The sequence below is a fragment of the Nicotiana attenuata genome, unplaced genomic scaffold (assembly GCF_001879085.1).
Source record: "Nicotiana attenuata strain UT unplaced genomic scaffold, NIATTr2, whole genome shotgun sequence".
Lineage (NCBI taxonomy): Eukaryota > Viridiplantae > Streptophyta > Magnoliopsida > Solanales > Solanaceae > Nicotiana > Nicotiana attenuata.
Window position 1 is genome coordinate 50933 of NW_017674198.1, and position 14159 is coordinate 65091.

The window sequence follows — 14159 nt, forward strand, 5'->3', positions numbered from 1 at the left end:
GCCACTAGGCAATTGCTTTAAGCCCCAATTTCGGGGCCCATTATGAATAATGGTTACTAATTGAAGAACTCTTTCATATATATATATATATATATTCGCGCTGATATTTTTAGTTTAAGATATAATTAGGTGGGTGACTATTTGGGTTAATTTTTCTTCTTTTTTATTTAAAAAAAATATTGAATTAAAATAGAAATTATATTTAAAGAAAGCCTCATATTAATATTTGGCTTTAGGCAACAAAATATGTCGAATCGCCCCTGCAAGGTAGGAGTAAACTAAGGTGCTGAGTTTATTGTTTCTGTTGTTATTGAATTCGAGTTCTGAATATGAAGTTGCATTTAGTAAAGAATACATTTTTTATTACAAATCTGAATTAATTGAGCTGCAAAACATATATCGGACATCAAACGAGAAAACCCCCCCAAAAAAAAGTGTGCATTTTCTCTGCAATCTACATGCACTGGTAAGACAGAAATTTATAGTATTAGATAAAATTTTAATTTTTAAATATTAGAAGTCCTACATGGTTCGGATTAGGAAATTATTTAATAAACAATAAAAAGGGAAATAGGCTAAGCAATCCTAGAGCAGACAACTACACTACGAGACGCTATTGGTTTACTATTCACATTATACTAAGAGCCCGTTTGGAAATAAGAAATTTTTTTCCTTTTTTTCAAAAAATTTTATTTTTCCCCGAAATTAGTGTTTGTTCATAAAATTTCCAATTTTCACTTGAAGATATATTTTAGAAATTTTTGAAAATTTGAAAAACTCCAAAAACCTGTTTTTCAAAATTCACTCAAATCACACACAAAACTTCAAAAACAAACCAAAATTATATTCATGTCCAAACACAACTCAAAATTTCAAATACCATTTCCACTTGAAATTTTTTTTTTACCCTTTTTCGTAATTTTACAATTCTTATGTCCAAACGCCCACTAAGAGCTCATTTGGACATAAGAAATTTTTTCCTTTTTTCCGAAATCAGCTTTGTTCATAAAATTTCCAATTTTCACTTGAAGGTGCCTTTTGGAGTTTTTCGAAAAATTAAAAAACTCCAAAAAGCTATATTTCAAAATTTTCGCTCAGATCACTCACAAATACTGTGTTACCATTTCAGAAATTTTTGTATAGTATTCGTTTCCATTTACGTTTTACATTCTGTTTTAGTCTATTTAAAAATAAAATATAATCTCTTTATATATAATAGTAGTAAGCTATTAATTTAATTTTTTTTTATTTTATCCTTAATGATACTCTATTAGAAGATTAAAGTCATGTTTAGGTTCATAAGATTTAAAGGCTTTGTGTTATATACGAATTCAATTTTTAAACATAAAAATCATTAGTGCTTTCTTTAATAAATATTTTAACTTTATGCTATGTCAATCTAAAACACATAAGTCCGCTTTAATTATTTTTTAGTTGTTTTCACGCATATTAAAAAATTCACCTTTTAATATTAATTAATAATGAAATTAATCATATTAACTTTTACTATCTCTTTAATTTATTCCTTGAAAATATAACATAACTAGACTCTTTATTCCAAGGGAACTATTGAAGAAAAAAGTTAATTCCTTCTTGATATTTAAAATAATAAATTATTATGAACCAGAAAAAAAAATCAAAATATCAATTGAAGTAGACAGGAGGGAGTAGCTTTTATTCCACGTATCTTCTAAGGTTTTTACTAAACCGAATGTTAGCATTCTTGTTTGGAACCTATCACTAATGCTTCTTCTTTTGCAAGGGATGTGACCTAGGAGTCACCTCTTATAAGGATAGACATTTCAATCCTATCCAGGAATTCTAGTTTAAGTTGTATCTTATGAGATTCTTTTCTATCTCCACAAGAGTCTTATATACGTAGAAATATGTCTCCTCTCTCCCTCCTCCTCTTATACTTATATATAAACTTCTCTATTTGTAATCAATATATACAAACCTTTTACAATTCCTGTCAAATCTTATATGGTATCAAGAGCCTAAAACAAACTCACTCGAGTTGTCCTCCTTTTTTTTCCAGAATGGGCGACAAAACACCACTATCTTCGCCATCAACCTCTTCATCACCCATCATTCCAGTCAACCAGAGCAGCATTGTTCAAGCCTTTCAACTCATCTCTTTCAATCCTGCCAGCCAACTCTCCTTAAACCTATTAGGGAGTTCGATACCACACTTCTTTTTGGCTATAATCTTCTTGGCTTTGTTGATGGTTTATCCACTCCTTCACCCACTCATATTCCAAATGAATCTAACAAAGAAGTTCCCAACAATGCCTTTCGCCTATGGCTAAGGCAAGACAGTCTGGTTCGCGGTGCCATCATAGCATCAGTTGATCCCACAATAGCACCTTTGATAGCTCACACATCCACTGCCAACCTTGCCTAGAATATACTTCAAACCACCTATGCCAATAAATCTCATTCACGCATATTCAGTGTTCGTGATACTCTTGCCAACCTCAAAAAGGACTCACGTTCAATTGGTGAATACATGAAAGATTTCACATCAATCGTTGATGAACTCGCCTCTAGTGGTTCCCCATTGTCGGATAGAAATTGTTATCAAAGTTCTAAGTGGTCTAGGTTCTGACTACAAGGAACTCTCTGTTGCTATTAGGGCTGAGATAGCGTTGTTTCCTTTGAAGAACTTCACAAAAAACTGTTGGCACATGAAATATTCATAGAACATTAAAAACCAAAGAGTACCCAACCAATCATCACTGCCCAATATCACCAAAAGTCCCATAACTCTAGTTCCAAGAACAAAAACTTGACTACTTTCAATGGCAGGAACACATCACAAGCCAACCCCAACCCCCACCATAACAACACCTCTCAATATCCTACATGTTTCAATCTCTCTTACACTAATCGCAACAACTAGTAATGTATCCAATGTCAGTTATGTAATATATATGGCCATATAGCCAAAGTCTGTCGCTCAAGATCTCATAATGCAATTGAAGCTCAAGCCAACTTTGCCAATCGTACGACTTATGCTTCCAGCCATTCCAACAACTGGATAGTTGATTCTAGATCTTCTCATCATATTACCAACAGTTCTCAATCTCTACAAGCCTCTACTGAGTTCCCAGGCACGAATGAAATCATTATTAGAGATGGTAAAACTATTCCTATCACAGACATAGGCCACACCACTTTCTGCTCGCCTCCCAATTCCTTTAACTGTGTAATATTTTGTGCTCTCCTTACATTAAGAAAAGTTTACTTTTTGTTGCGAATTGTCGTCAAAATCTAACCTCTATTGAATTTTTTCCTTATTCTTTTCTTGTGAAGAATTTGACGGGAGCATGTCTTGTGTAAGGTCAGAGTGATGGAGATCTCTACGAATGGTCATCTACAGCAAGTTGTTCATCACCTAGTTTCCCAAAATTTCATTTCACCATGCAAGTATCACCATCGCTCCATCTTTGGCATGCTCGACTTGGTCACCCACAATCTTGCATCACTAAAGCTTGTGTTTCGTCTTTTAAGCTTCCACTAGTGAATAATGAGTCTTTCACCTATTGCAATTCATGTGTATGTAATAAAAGTCACTGTCTGCCCTTTGGTGCAAACACTATTTGTAGTACGAAACCACTTGATATTGTTTACTCTGATGTTTGGGGTCCCTCTTGTATCTCTTCTTTTGATAGTTTTTATTCGTATGTGGTGTTTGTTGATCATTTTACCAAATACACTTGGTTGTTTCCTATGAAAGCCAAATCAAAAGTTAAGGATATATTTCTAAACATCACACGCATGATAACAAATCAGTTTCATATGTCAATTAAAACACTCTATACGGATGGAGGAAGGCGAATTTGTTGCTCTCAAGTCTCTTATGTTAAATCATGGCATTCAACACCTAATAAGTCCTTCGTACACTACACAAATTGTTGGTACAGCCGAAAGAAAACATCGGCATATTGTCGATACAGCTCTAACCTTGCGTCACCATGCATCTATACCCCTCAAATTTTAGTCCCCTCAAATTTCGGTCCCTTGTGTTGGAAAAAATAATTTGGGAGAGCAAGACAACAAAACACTCAAACACTCACAACTCACTTTAAGAATGGAGAAGAAATGATATTTTTCATTCAACTTGACTTGTTCCAAATGGCTAGCATACATGGGTATTTATAGTAGAACTCCTACATGTATCTAGCCTAAACTTCATGTAAACACACTAACTAAATTCACATTAGTCTACACTAGTTCATACATCTCATAATGAAGTTCACATTAGTCTACACTAGTTCATACATATAATGAAGTTCACATTAGTCTACACTTGTTCATACATCTCATACTAATATGAACTAATCTAAACATATTTAATATAAATGTGAACTAATGGAAACAAGTTTATTATAATTTCAACATCCCCCCTTAAACTTGTTTCATCACTCCAAGCGCCATCCTCAGCTTTTGAAAAACTTCAATCTTTAATGGCTTGGTGAAAATATCCGCAATTTGATCTTGCGACTTCACATGCTCAAGCTCCACAACTTTATTAGATATACAATCTCTAATAAAGTGATACCTTGTATCTATATGCTTGCTCCTTTCATGAAATACAGGATTTTTGGCTAACTCGATAGCCGACTTGTTGTCAACAAAAATCTTTGTGGCATCCTTTTGTGGTTGGTGAAGTTCCTCCAACAAACTTCTTAACCAAATTGCATGACAAACACATGAGCAAGCTGCAACATACTCCGCCTCACAAGTTGACAAAGTAACAATTGGTTGTTTTTTAGAAATTCCATGTAAATGCAGAATTTCCAAGAAAGAAAACAAACCCAGTAGTACTTTTACGATCATCAATATCACCAGCCCAATCACTATCACAATATCCCACAAACTTAGAATCCTTAGAAGATGAATAAAGAATTCCATAATCAAGTGTATCTTTGATGTACCGAAGTATTCTTTTTGCTACCTTTAAATGGGAGGTAGTAGGAGCTTCCATAAAGCGGCTCACAAGTCCAACACCATAAAGAATATCCGGCCTTGTGCATGTCAAGTACCTTAAGCTTCCAACAAGACTCTTGAAAAATGTGGGATTTACATTTTCTCCATCTCCATGCTTGGATATTTTAACTCCACATTCAACGGGGGTGCTCACGGGATTGCAATTATCCATCTCGAACTTCTTGAGAATTTCCTTTGCATATTCTCCTTGAGAAATAAAAATCCCATCCTTCCTTTGTTGCACTTGAATGCCAAGATAGTAGGATATTAATCCAATGTCCGTCATCTCAAATTCTCTAGCCATTGCTTCCTTGAATTCTTCAAACATCTTAGGATTATTTCCTGTAAAAATCAAGTCATCTACATACAAGCAAACAAGTAAAATGTCTCCATTTTTAGCAATTTTTACATAAAGTGCATGTTCATGTGGACATTTTGAAAAACCATTTGCTTGAAAATATTTATCAATTCTACTATTCCAAGCCCGCGGAGCTTGCTTCAACCCATATAAAGCCTTTTTCAATTTCAAGACTTTATTTTCTTGTCCTTCAACCTTATAGCCCAAAGGTTGATCAATGTAGACTTCTTCCTCCAATACGCCATTCAAAAAAGCTGACTTCACATCCATTTGATGGATTTTCCATTGATTTTGGGCGGCCAAGGCAATGACAAAGCGAATTGTTTCCAAACGAGCAACCGGTGCAAATACCTCTTCATAGTCAATACCGGCTTTTTGCTTGTATCCTTTAGCTACTAATCTTGCTTTGTACTTTTCTACTTCACCCTTGGAATTCTTCTTTAGCTTGTACACCCATTTGACTCCAATGGTGCTTTTTCCTTTTGGAAGTGTGACCAACTCCCATGTTTCATTCTTTTTTATTGCCTTGATTTCTTCATCCATGGCATCTCTCCATTTGGAATTTTGGAATGCATCCTCAAAGCTTATAGGCTCACTATCCACCAATAAACAAAAATGAGTAAAATCATATAAATCATTTCTTACCACTTCCGTGTTTTCATACAAGTCACGGAGACTTCTACTCTTGTGAGGTGCTTCACTTGAACTTGAACTTGATTCCTCCACTTCTTGATTTTGTGGCGGAGGTGTTGATAGTGGTGAGATAGGTTGCTCCACATCTTCTTCATCATCATCAAATAATGGACTAAAAGAGTAATCTTGCTCTTTAGTCTTCCAATCCCAAGCACTATCTTCATCAAACTCAACATCTCTACTCAAAGTGACCTTGCCATTTTTGGGATTATACAATTTATAACCTTTAGAATTTTGATCATAACCAATAAAAACATACCTCTCACTTTTGTCATCGAGCTTGGTCCTCTTTTCATCATGTATATGTGCATATGCAATGCTTCCGAAAACTCGCAAGTGAGAAACTTTTGGCTTGAAACCACTCCATGCCTCTTGAGGTGTTTTCCCATGAACACGTTTTGTGTGGCAACGATTTAGTAAGTATACCGCACAAGCAACAGCTTCAGCCCAAAATTCCTTTGGCATATTTTTGCTCTTCAACATACTCCTCACCATGTTAAGAATGGTCCGGTTCTTTCTTTCCACAACGCCATTTTGTTGTGGTGATCTTGGCACGGTTAAAAAATGGCGAACTCCATTTTTCTCACAAAAAACTTTGAATTCATTTGAAGTGAATTCTCCACCATTGTCCGACCGAAGTGACTTAATTTGATAGCCACTTTGTTTCTCCACCATCCTCTTGAATTTTTTAAAGGTTTCAAACACCTCTGATTTTGCCTTTAAAAAATAAACTCAAGTTTTTGTAGAATAATCATCAATGAAAAGTAAAAAATAATTACTTTTACCAAGTGAAGATGGCTTGATAGGTCCGCAAACATCCATGTGAATTAACTCCAAAGGGCATCTTGCTCTTGTCAAAGACTCTTTAGGAAAGCTTTTTCTAGCTTGCTTTCCAAAGATACATCCTTCGCAAAATTGGTTGGGATAATTAATACTTGGCAATCCATTCACCATGTTTTCTTTATCCATCAACCTTAAGCTATCAAAATTCAAGTGACCAAATCTCATATGCCAAAGCCAAGAGGAGTCTTTGGCACATGAAAGTAAGCATCTTGGAGCATCATTTTGAAGATTTAAAATGAACATTTTATTATTAGCCATAGGAACTTTAGCTAATAATCTCCCTTTTTCATCTCTCATAAACAACTTTTTATCTTTCAAATGAATGTCATAATTTTCCTCCAAAAGTTGTCCCAAACTCAAAATGTTACTTTTCATCTCCGGCACATATAAAACATTAGAAATTAATTGATGACTTCCATCCTTCAAGCGAATTAAAATCGTACCTTTTCCTTTGATTTTAACACGTGAAGAATCTCCAAAAGTGATTGTGCCACGATTCAACTCTTCAAGTTCCACAAATAAATCCTTCTTTCCACAAATATGGCTACTTGCACCGGAATCAAGGTACCATCGGTGCTTCTCGGCACTTTCTTCTCCTTTGCATGCGAGAAGCAAGGTGGCATCTTCATCTTCATTTTTGCTCTCCACGAAATCATTTTTCTCTTCAAAGTTATCTTTACATTCCCAAGAAAAATGACCAAATTTATGACAAGTATAACATTCAATATTTGATTTGTCATACCTTCCTTGATTTTGCCTCCATCCTTTCCCTCTTCCACGACCTCTTCTTGAATTAAAGTCTTGGCCTTTATTTTCTCTACTTGAAGGTGGTTGACTACCTCCTCTTCCGCCTCTACCACGACCTCTTCCATTTCCACGGCCTCTTTGTTGCAGCCACGCCTTTCATCTTTCTCTTTGAAAGAAAATTTTGCTTGCAACGCTTGTTCAACCGATTCTTCTTTCGGTTTCTTCAACTTCTCTTCATGTGCTTGCAAGGAACTCGAAAGCTCGTCTATGGTCATGGTGTCCAAGTCTTTGGACTCTTCAATGGCAACAACAATAAAATCAAATTTTGAAACTAAGGATCGTAGTATTTTTGCCACGACCCTATCGTCTTTCAACTCTTCACCATATCTTTTCATTTGATTGACAATAGACAAAACTCTCGAAATATAATCCACAACATATTCATTTTCCTTCATATGCAATGATTCAAACTCTCCTCTTAAGGTTTGGAGGCGAACTTTTTTCACTTTGTCCAAACCTTTAAAAGAAGTTTGAAAAATATCCCATGCTTCCTTGGAGGTTGTTGCATTTGCAACCTTCTCGAACATCTTGTCATCCAAACCTTGATGGATGAGAGTGAGTGCCTTTTGATCCTTCTTCTTTGAGGCAACGACATCTTCTGCTTCATCAACACCGGACTCTACTGGTTCCCAAACATCATAGGCACCAAGTAAGGCCTTCATTCGAATACACCAATTTCCATAGTTCTCTTTTGTAAGCATAGGAACTTGGAATGGTGTTCCGTTAGAATTCTTCATCTTTTCTCCAAGTTTGTTGTCTTCAACCACACCGGCTCTGATACCAAATGTTGGAAATTTTTGGGAGAGCAAGACAACTAACCACTCAAACACTCACAACTCACTTTAAGAATGGAGAAGAAATGATATTTTTCATTCAACTTGACTTGTTCCAAATGGCTAGCATACATGGGTATTTATAGTAGAACTCCTACATGTATCTAGCCTAAACTTCATGTAAACACACTAACTAAATTCACATTAGTCTACACTAGTTCATACATCTCATAATGAAGTTCACATTAGTCTACACTAGTTCATACATATAATGAAGTTCACATTAGTCTACACTTGTTCATACATCTCATACTAATATGAACTAATCTAAACATATTTAATATAAATGTGAACTAATGGAAACAAGTTTATTATAATTTTAACACCTTGCCTTCCAAACCGTCGTTTACCTTATCATCGCCTGCCCATACTGCTACTCAATCTACAATCACCATTTCAATGTTGTTTTAACTCCTCACCCAACCATCACAAACTTAAAGTTTTTGGGTGCCTTTGTTATCCATGGTTAAAACCGTACACCTCTTCCAAACTTGATTCAAAATCTAAGACTTGTGCCTCCATGGGATACTCCACTATCACTAGCAGCTATGCTTGCCTTGATCTCTCTTCTTTCAAAGTTTATCTTTCCAGACATATTTTTTTTTGTTGACCATGTCTTTCCCTTCAAATCAAACTTTTTCGCTCTTGTCCGAGCATCTTCTCCCAATATGGACTCTTGGCACTATCCTTCAAAAAGCCCTTCTTTACATTCCAACTCGCAAGCTGACACTGATACACCTATCACATCCCTATACCTTTACACCTTGAACAATTTGCTGCACAGGTCACTCCAGAGATCACCTCAACTCCTACCATTCCGGGTGACATACCACCAGAGACATCTATAAGTTCATCTCCTCCTTCATAGGTATCTTCTACACCTAACTCACCTACTGTCATGTCTTCTCCATCTCAATCATCGTTGTCTCAACCACAGCCTGGGTTGCAATCTTCCAATCATCGCATGGTCACTAGAGCACAGAACAACATTTTTAAACCCAAAGCAGCTACCTCTTGCTCCTACCACATTTTCTCAAGCCAAAAAATACCCTGAGTGGCGGGCTACTGTGCATCATGAAAATAAAGCTCTTCTTAGAAACAATGTCTGGTCTTTGGTTCCTAGCTCACCCTCACATAACGTTGTTGGCTGCAAGTGGGTTTATCGTGTAAAACATAAACCTGATGGATCGATTGATCGATTCAAAGCTAGGTTAGTAGCTAAGGGTTTTCATCAACATCTTGGGGTCGACTATCATTACACTTTCAGCCCTGTAATAAAACACACTACTATTAGGCTTATTCTCATGCTAGCAGTGTCGTTCAAGTGGCCTTTACATCAACTAGACGTAAATAATGCCTTCTTGTAAGAAACTCTCAATGAGGCTGTCTATATGCAGCAGCCACCTGGTTTTGTCAACCTCGACTTCCACGTCATATTTGCAAGCTTCACAAATTCATTTATGGCCTTCGTCAAGCTCCTAAAGCTTGGTACAATGAGCTCAAAACTTTTCTTCTTTCCTATGGGTTCCTTAGAGCAAAATCGGATGATTCTCTGTATATAAAATGCTCTCCTAACTCGCTTCTCTTTGTCATGATCCATGTTGATGATATTGTGGTCACTGGTTCCAACTCCTCTCAAGTCCGAACCACCATTCAACTCCTAGGTAGTAGGTTCTCCATTAAAGACCTTGGTCCCTTGCATTTATTTCTTGGAGTCGATGTCAGTCGGTGAAGCACTCTTACTGGATGGTAACTCCACACCTGTTGATGCCAAACTGTATAGGCAAGTTGTTGGTTCCCTACAATACCTAACCTTTACTCGACCGGACATCTGCTTTGCAGTAATCCAACTTGCTCAATTTCAGCATGCACCTAGTTAGAAGCACTGGCAGGCTGCCAAACGACTTCTACGTTACCTGAAAGGCACTATCACATATGGTCTCCATTTTCATCCCAGTAGCTCACTCAAATTTCAAGCATACTCAGATGTTTATTGGGGTGGACTTCCTGATACGAGGCATTCGGCTTCAGCATATGTTATCCTTCTTGAAAATAATCCCATAAGTTGGTGCTCAAAAAGCAACGGACAGTTGTAGAACCTCCACAGAAGCTGAATATATAGCTATTGCTTCAACTTTTGTTGAGCTTAATTGGATAACCAACTTGCTGAAGGAGCTTCAAATTCCAATATCCAGTCCTTCTTTGGTGTTTTGTGACAACATTGGTGCTACTTACCTTAGTCGCAACCCAATTTTTCACAGTCGTATGAAACATGTAGCTATCGATTTTCACTCAGTTCGAGATCAATGAGCTCTCTGTTAATCACATACCCACTGGCAATCAACTTATTGGTGCCTTAACAAAAGCCTTGCCTAAATTATCATTTACACATTTTGTCAATAAGATTGGTCTCAAGGAGATTAAGCCCATCTTGAGGGGGCATGATAAGGATAGACACTCCAATCCTATCCAGGAATCCTAGTTTAAGTTGTATCTTATGAGATTCTTTCCTATCTCCACAAGAGTCTTATGTACATAGTACCCTGTCTCATCTCTCCCTTCTCCTCTTGTACTTGTATATAAACTTCTCCATTGTAATCAATATACACAAGCCTTTTATAATTCTTATCAACTCTTATAACCTCGAGGGTGCAACTATTTACCCCTGCTCAACTTGACAAAACGCTATTGATTTTAAAGCTGTTGTCATGTGATCAAAAGGTTACGAGTTCGAGTCGCGAAAACAGCCTCGTGCAGAGATGCAGGGTAAGGATGTGTACAATAGACCCTTGTGGTCCAGCCCTTCTCCGGACCATAGTGCACTAGACTACCCTTTTTAGTGACTTTAAATATGATATAATATTTGCTTGACTATATAATCATGTTATTAAGGTAAAATAAGAAGTTTAAAGTAAAATTATTTTTAAATATAAAAATATTTTTGTTGTTGTAACATACTAAAAATGGAGTGGTGTTACATAAAGTAAAAATGAAACAGAGAGAATAATTAACTTATCCTTACATGATAAATAAATTGCTTCATCCTTACCTTTTAAAACAATAGTCTGCATTTATCTCGAAATTCAAAACGAATAGAGTAATGCAGTGAAGGGAGTTCCGATGGAGTACTTGTAGTCCTATGAATTTTGTATTAGCCTTTTAAATATTATTTCCTTCCTCTCAATTTATGGGTAGTGTTTGGTTAGGCACAAAATTTTAAAAAGAAAATAAGACTTTTAGAACTTATAATTTAGAACAAGCCATAAATACTTGTGTCATAAACCATCTCATTAAAAATAAAATAAGAAGTTTAATAATAAGTTATTTTCAAATAAGAAAGTATGACATTCTTTTTGGAGTAACTTAAAAAAATACTCTCTTCTTCTCAATTTATGTGATGCAATTTTAATTTCGAATAGAATATATACTCTTTAAATTCTAATATTAATTTTATATATTTGAAAACTACTTCTTCAAAAGTATTATAAGTGACAACAATAATAATAATAATAATTAATTTAGAAAATATATAAAATAATCATAAAAAACTTGTTTGATTCACAAAATTTGAAAAGAAAATTATCTCTTGTGGCCGCTAAAAATGACCTTTTCAAGCCTCTTATTTAAATCACTTATGTGTAAAAACGAAAATTTCACGTAACAATAGAATAGCACTAGTATAATTTTGATAAATGCACTTAGTCCAAACAAATATTTTTTTTTGTGATGATATAATAATACTAATAATTATAGGCCAAAGATAAATATATACTACTACTACTCCATATCTATCTCAATAATATAGAAAGAGTAGTAACACGTACGTATAAATGCAACCAACCCTTCCTCTCCATTTCTCTTTCTTTCCCAGATCTTAAACGCTACTCTTTACAGTACAACTCCCTCTCTAATCTCACATTATTAATCTCCAATGGGAAGAGCACTGTTGTCCCTTCTTATCTTTTCTCTCTTCTTCCTCTCCTCCGCCACTCCCTCCGCCGCAAACCACCGTAAAGTCGAATACCTAAAACTCCCATTACTTCACAAAGACACATTCCCACCAAACCCTTCACAATCCCTCTCCTCCGACCTCCGCCGTATAAACACTCTTTACTCCTCCCTTAACCACCGTAGCATCCGCTCAGCTAAACTCCCATTAACTTCTGGCGCATCTTCCGGCAGTGGACAGTATTTCGTCGATCTTAAGCTCGGTACTCCGCCGCAGCGCCTTCTTTTAGTCGCCGACACCGGCAGTGACCTTGTCTGGGTCACCTGCTCCGCCTGCAGGAACTGCTCTTCCCGCCGCCGTGGCTCCGCATTCCTCGCCCGCCATTCCTCCACGTACTTTCCCTTCCATTGCTACGATAAAAAATGTAGGCTCGTCCCCAACCCGCGAGGCGTTGCGTGTAACCACACGCGCCAACACAGCCCGTGCCGTTACGTGTACTCTTACTCCGATGAGTCTGAAACCAGAGGTTTTTTCTCTACCGAAACGACGACGCTTAATGCCAGCTCAGGCAGTGCTGTGAAGTTTAAAAAGTTTGCATTTGGTTGTAGTTTTGAAGCTTCCGGTCCAAGCATTACCGGTCCGAGTTTTAACGGAGCTCAAGGTGTAATGGGCTTGGGCCGCGGTTCGATTTCATTAGCGAGTCAACTCGGCCGGCGGTTCGGCAACAAGTTTTCTTACTGTTTAATGGACTACACATTATCTCCAACTCCAACGAGTTACTTATTAATCGGCCGGTCCGCTGAAGTCAACGATTCGAAAATGAGTTACACGCCGATGATAAATAACCCATTTACGTCGACGTTTTACTATATTGGGATTGAAAGTGTTTATATTGAGGATGTAAAATTACAAATAAGCCCTTCCGTTTGGGCTATTGATGAGTTGGGAAATGGCGGGACTGTTATGGATTCAGGGACAACATTGACTTTTCTCGCCGAGCCGGCTTATCGGCGTATACTGAGAGAGTTTAAGCGGCGGGTTACGCTGCCGAAGGTCGATGACCCGACTCTTGGGTTTGACTTGTGTGTAAACGTATCGGGCGTGTCGAGACCGAGTTTCCCTAAAATGAGTTTCAAACTCAGTGGTGACTCGGTACTCTCCCCGCCATCCGGGAACTACTTCATTGACACCGCGGAGGACGTTAAATGCCTCGCATTGCAGCCGTTGGCGGCTCCCTCGGGTTTCTCGGTCATCGGAAACTTAATGCAACAAGGGTTCGTGTTCGAGTTCGATAGGGATCGATCGCGGATTGGTTTTACGCGACATGGATGTGGTTTGCCATGATAACTCGGTAACTCACCGAGTCGTGGATACTTTTTTTTTTTTTTTTTTGGTCTTTTAATTTATTTTTTTTGTTGAAGGGTGGGGTATATTTTTTTTCCTGTGGAAATTAATATAAGTCGATTTGTTGTAGTAAATTGTGTTAAATATAATTTGTATTCTTTGTCGTTTTTGTTTGTATGATTTTTATAGGAAACGGCCAAAAAATGTGGAGAGAGGCAAAAATAATAAGGGAGGAGATGTTTTTGTTGCTTTTCGCTGTCTGTCTGATTTATGTTTGATGCTTTCACGTGAAATTCTTAATGAATTATGGCATTAATTTGGACTGCGGGGGTGGTGTGTG

At 37.0% G+C, this 14159-nt stretch overlaps 1 protein-coding gene across 1 annotated transcript; it reads left to right on the forward strand.

Moving 5' to 3' along the window:
- Positions 1-12309: 12309 nt before the first annotated feature.
- On the forward strand, positions 12310-14069 carry LOC109218178 (aspartyl protease family protein 2). The gene has a single exon (XM_019382521.1). It carries the CDS (start codon positions 12458-12460, stop codon positions 13817-13819), a length of 1362 nt encoding a protein of 453 aa, XP_019238066.1. The 5' UTR covers positions 12310-12457; the 3' UTR covers positions 13820-14069.
- Positions 14070-14159: the final 90 nt, after the last annotated feature.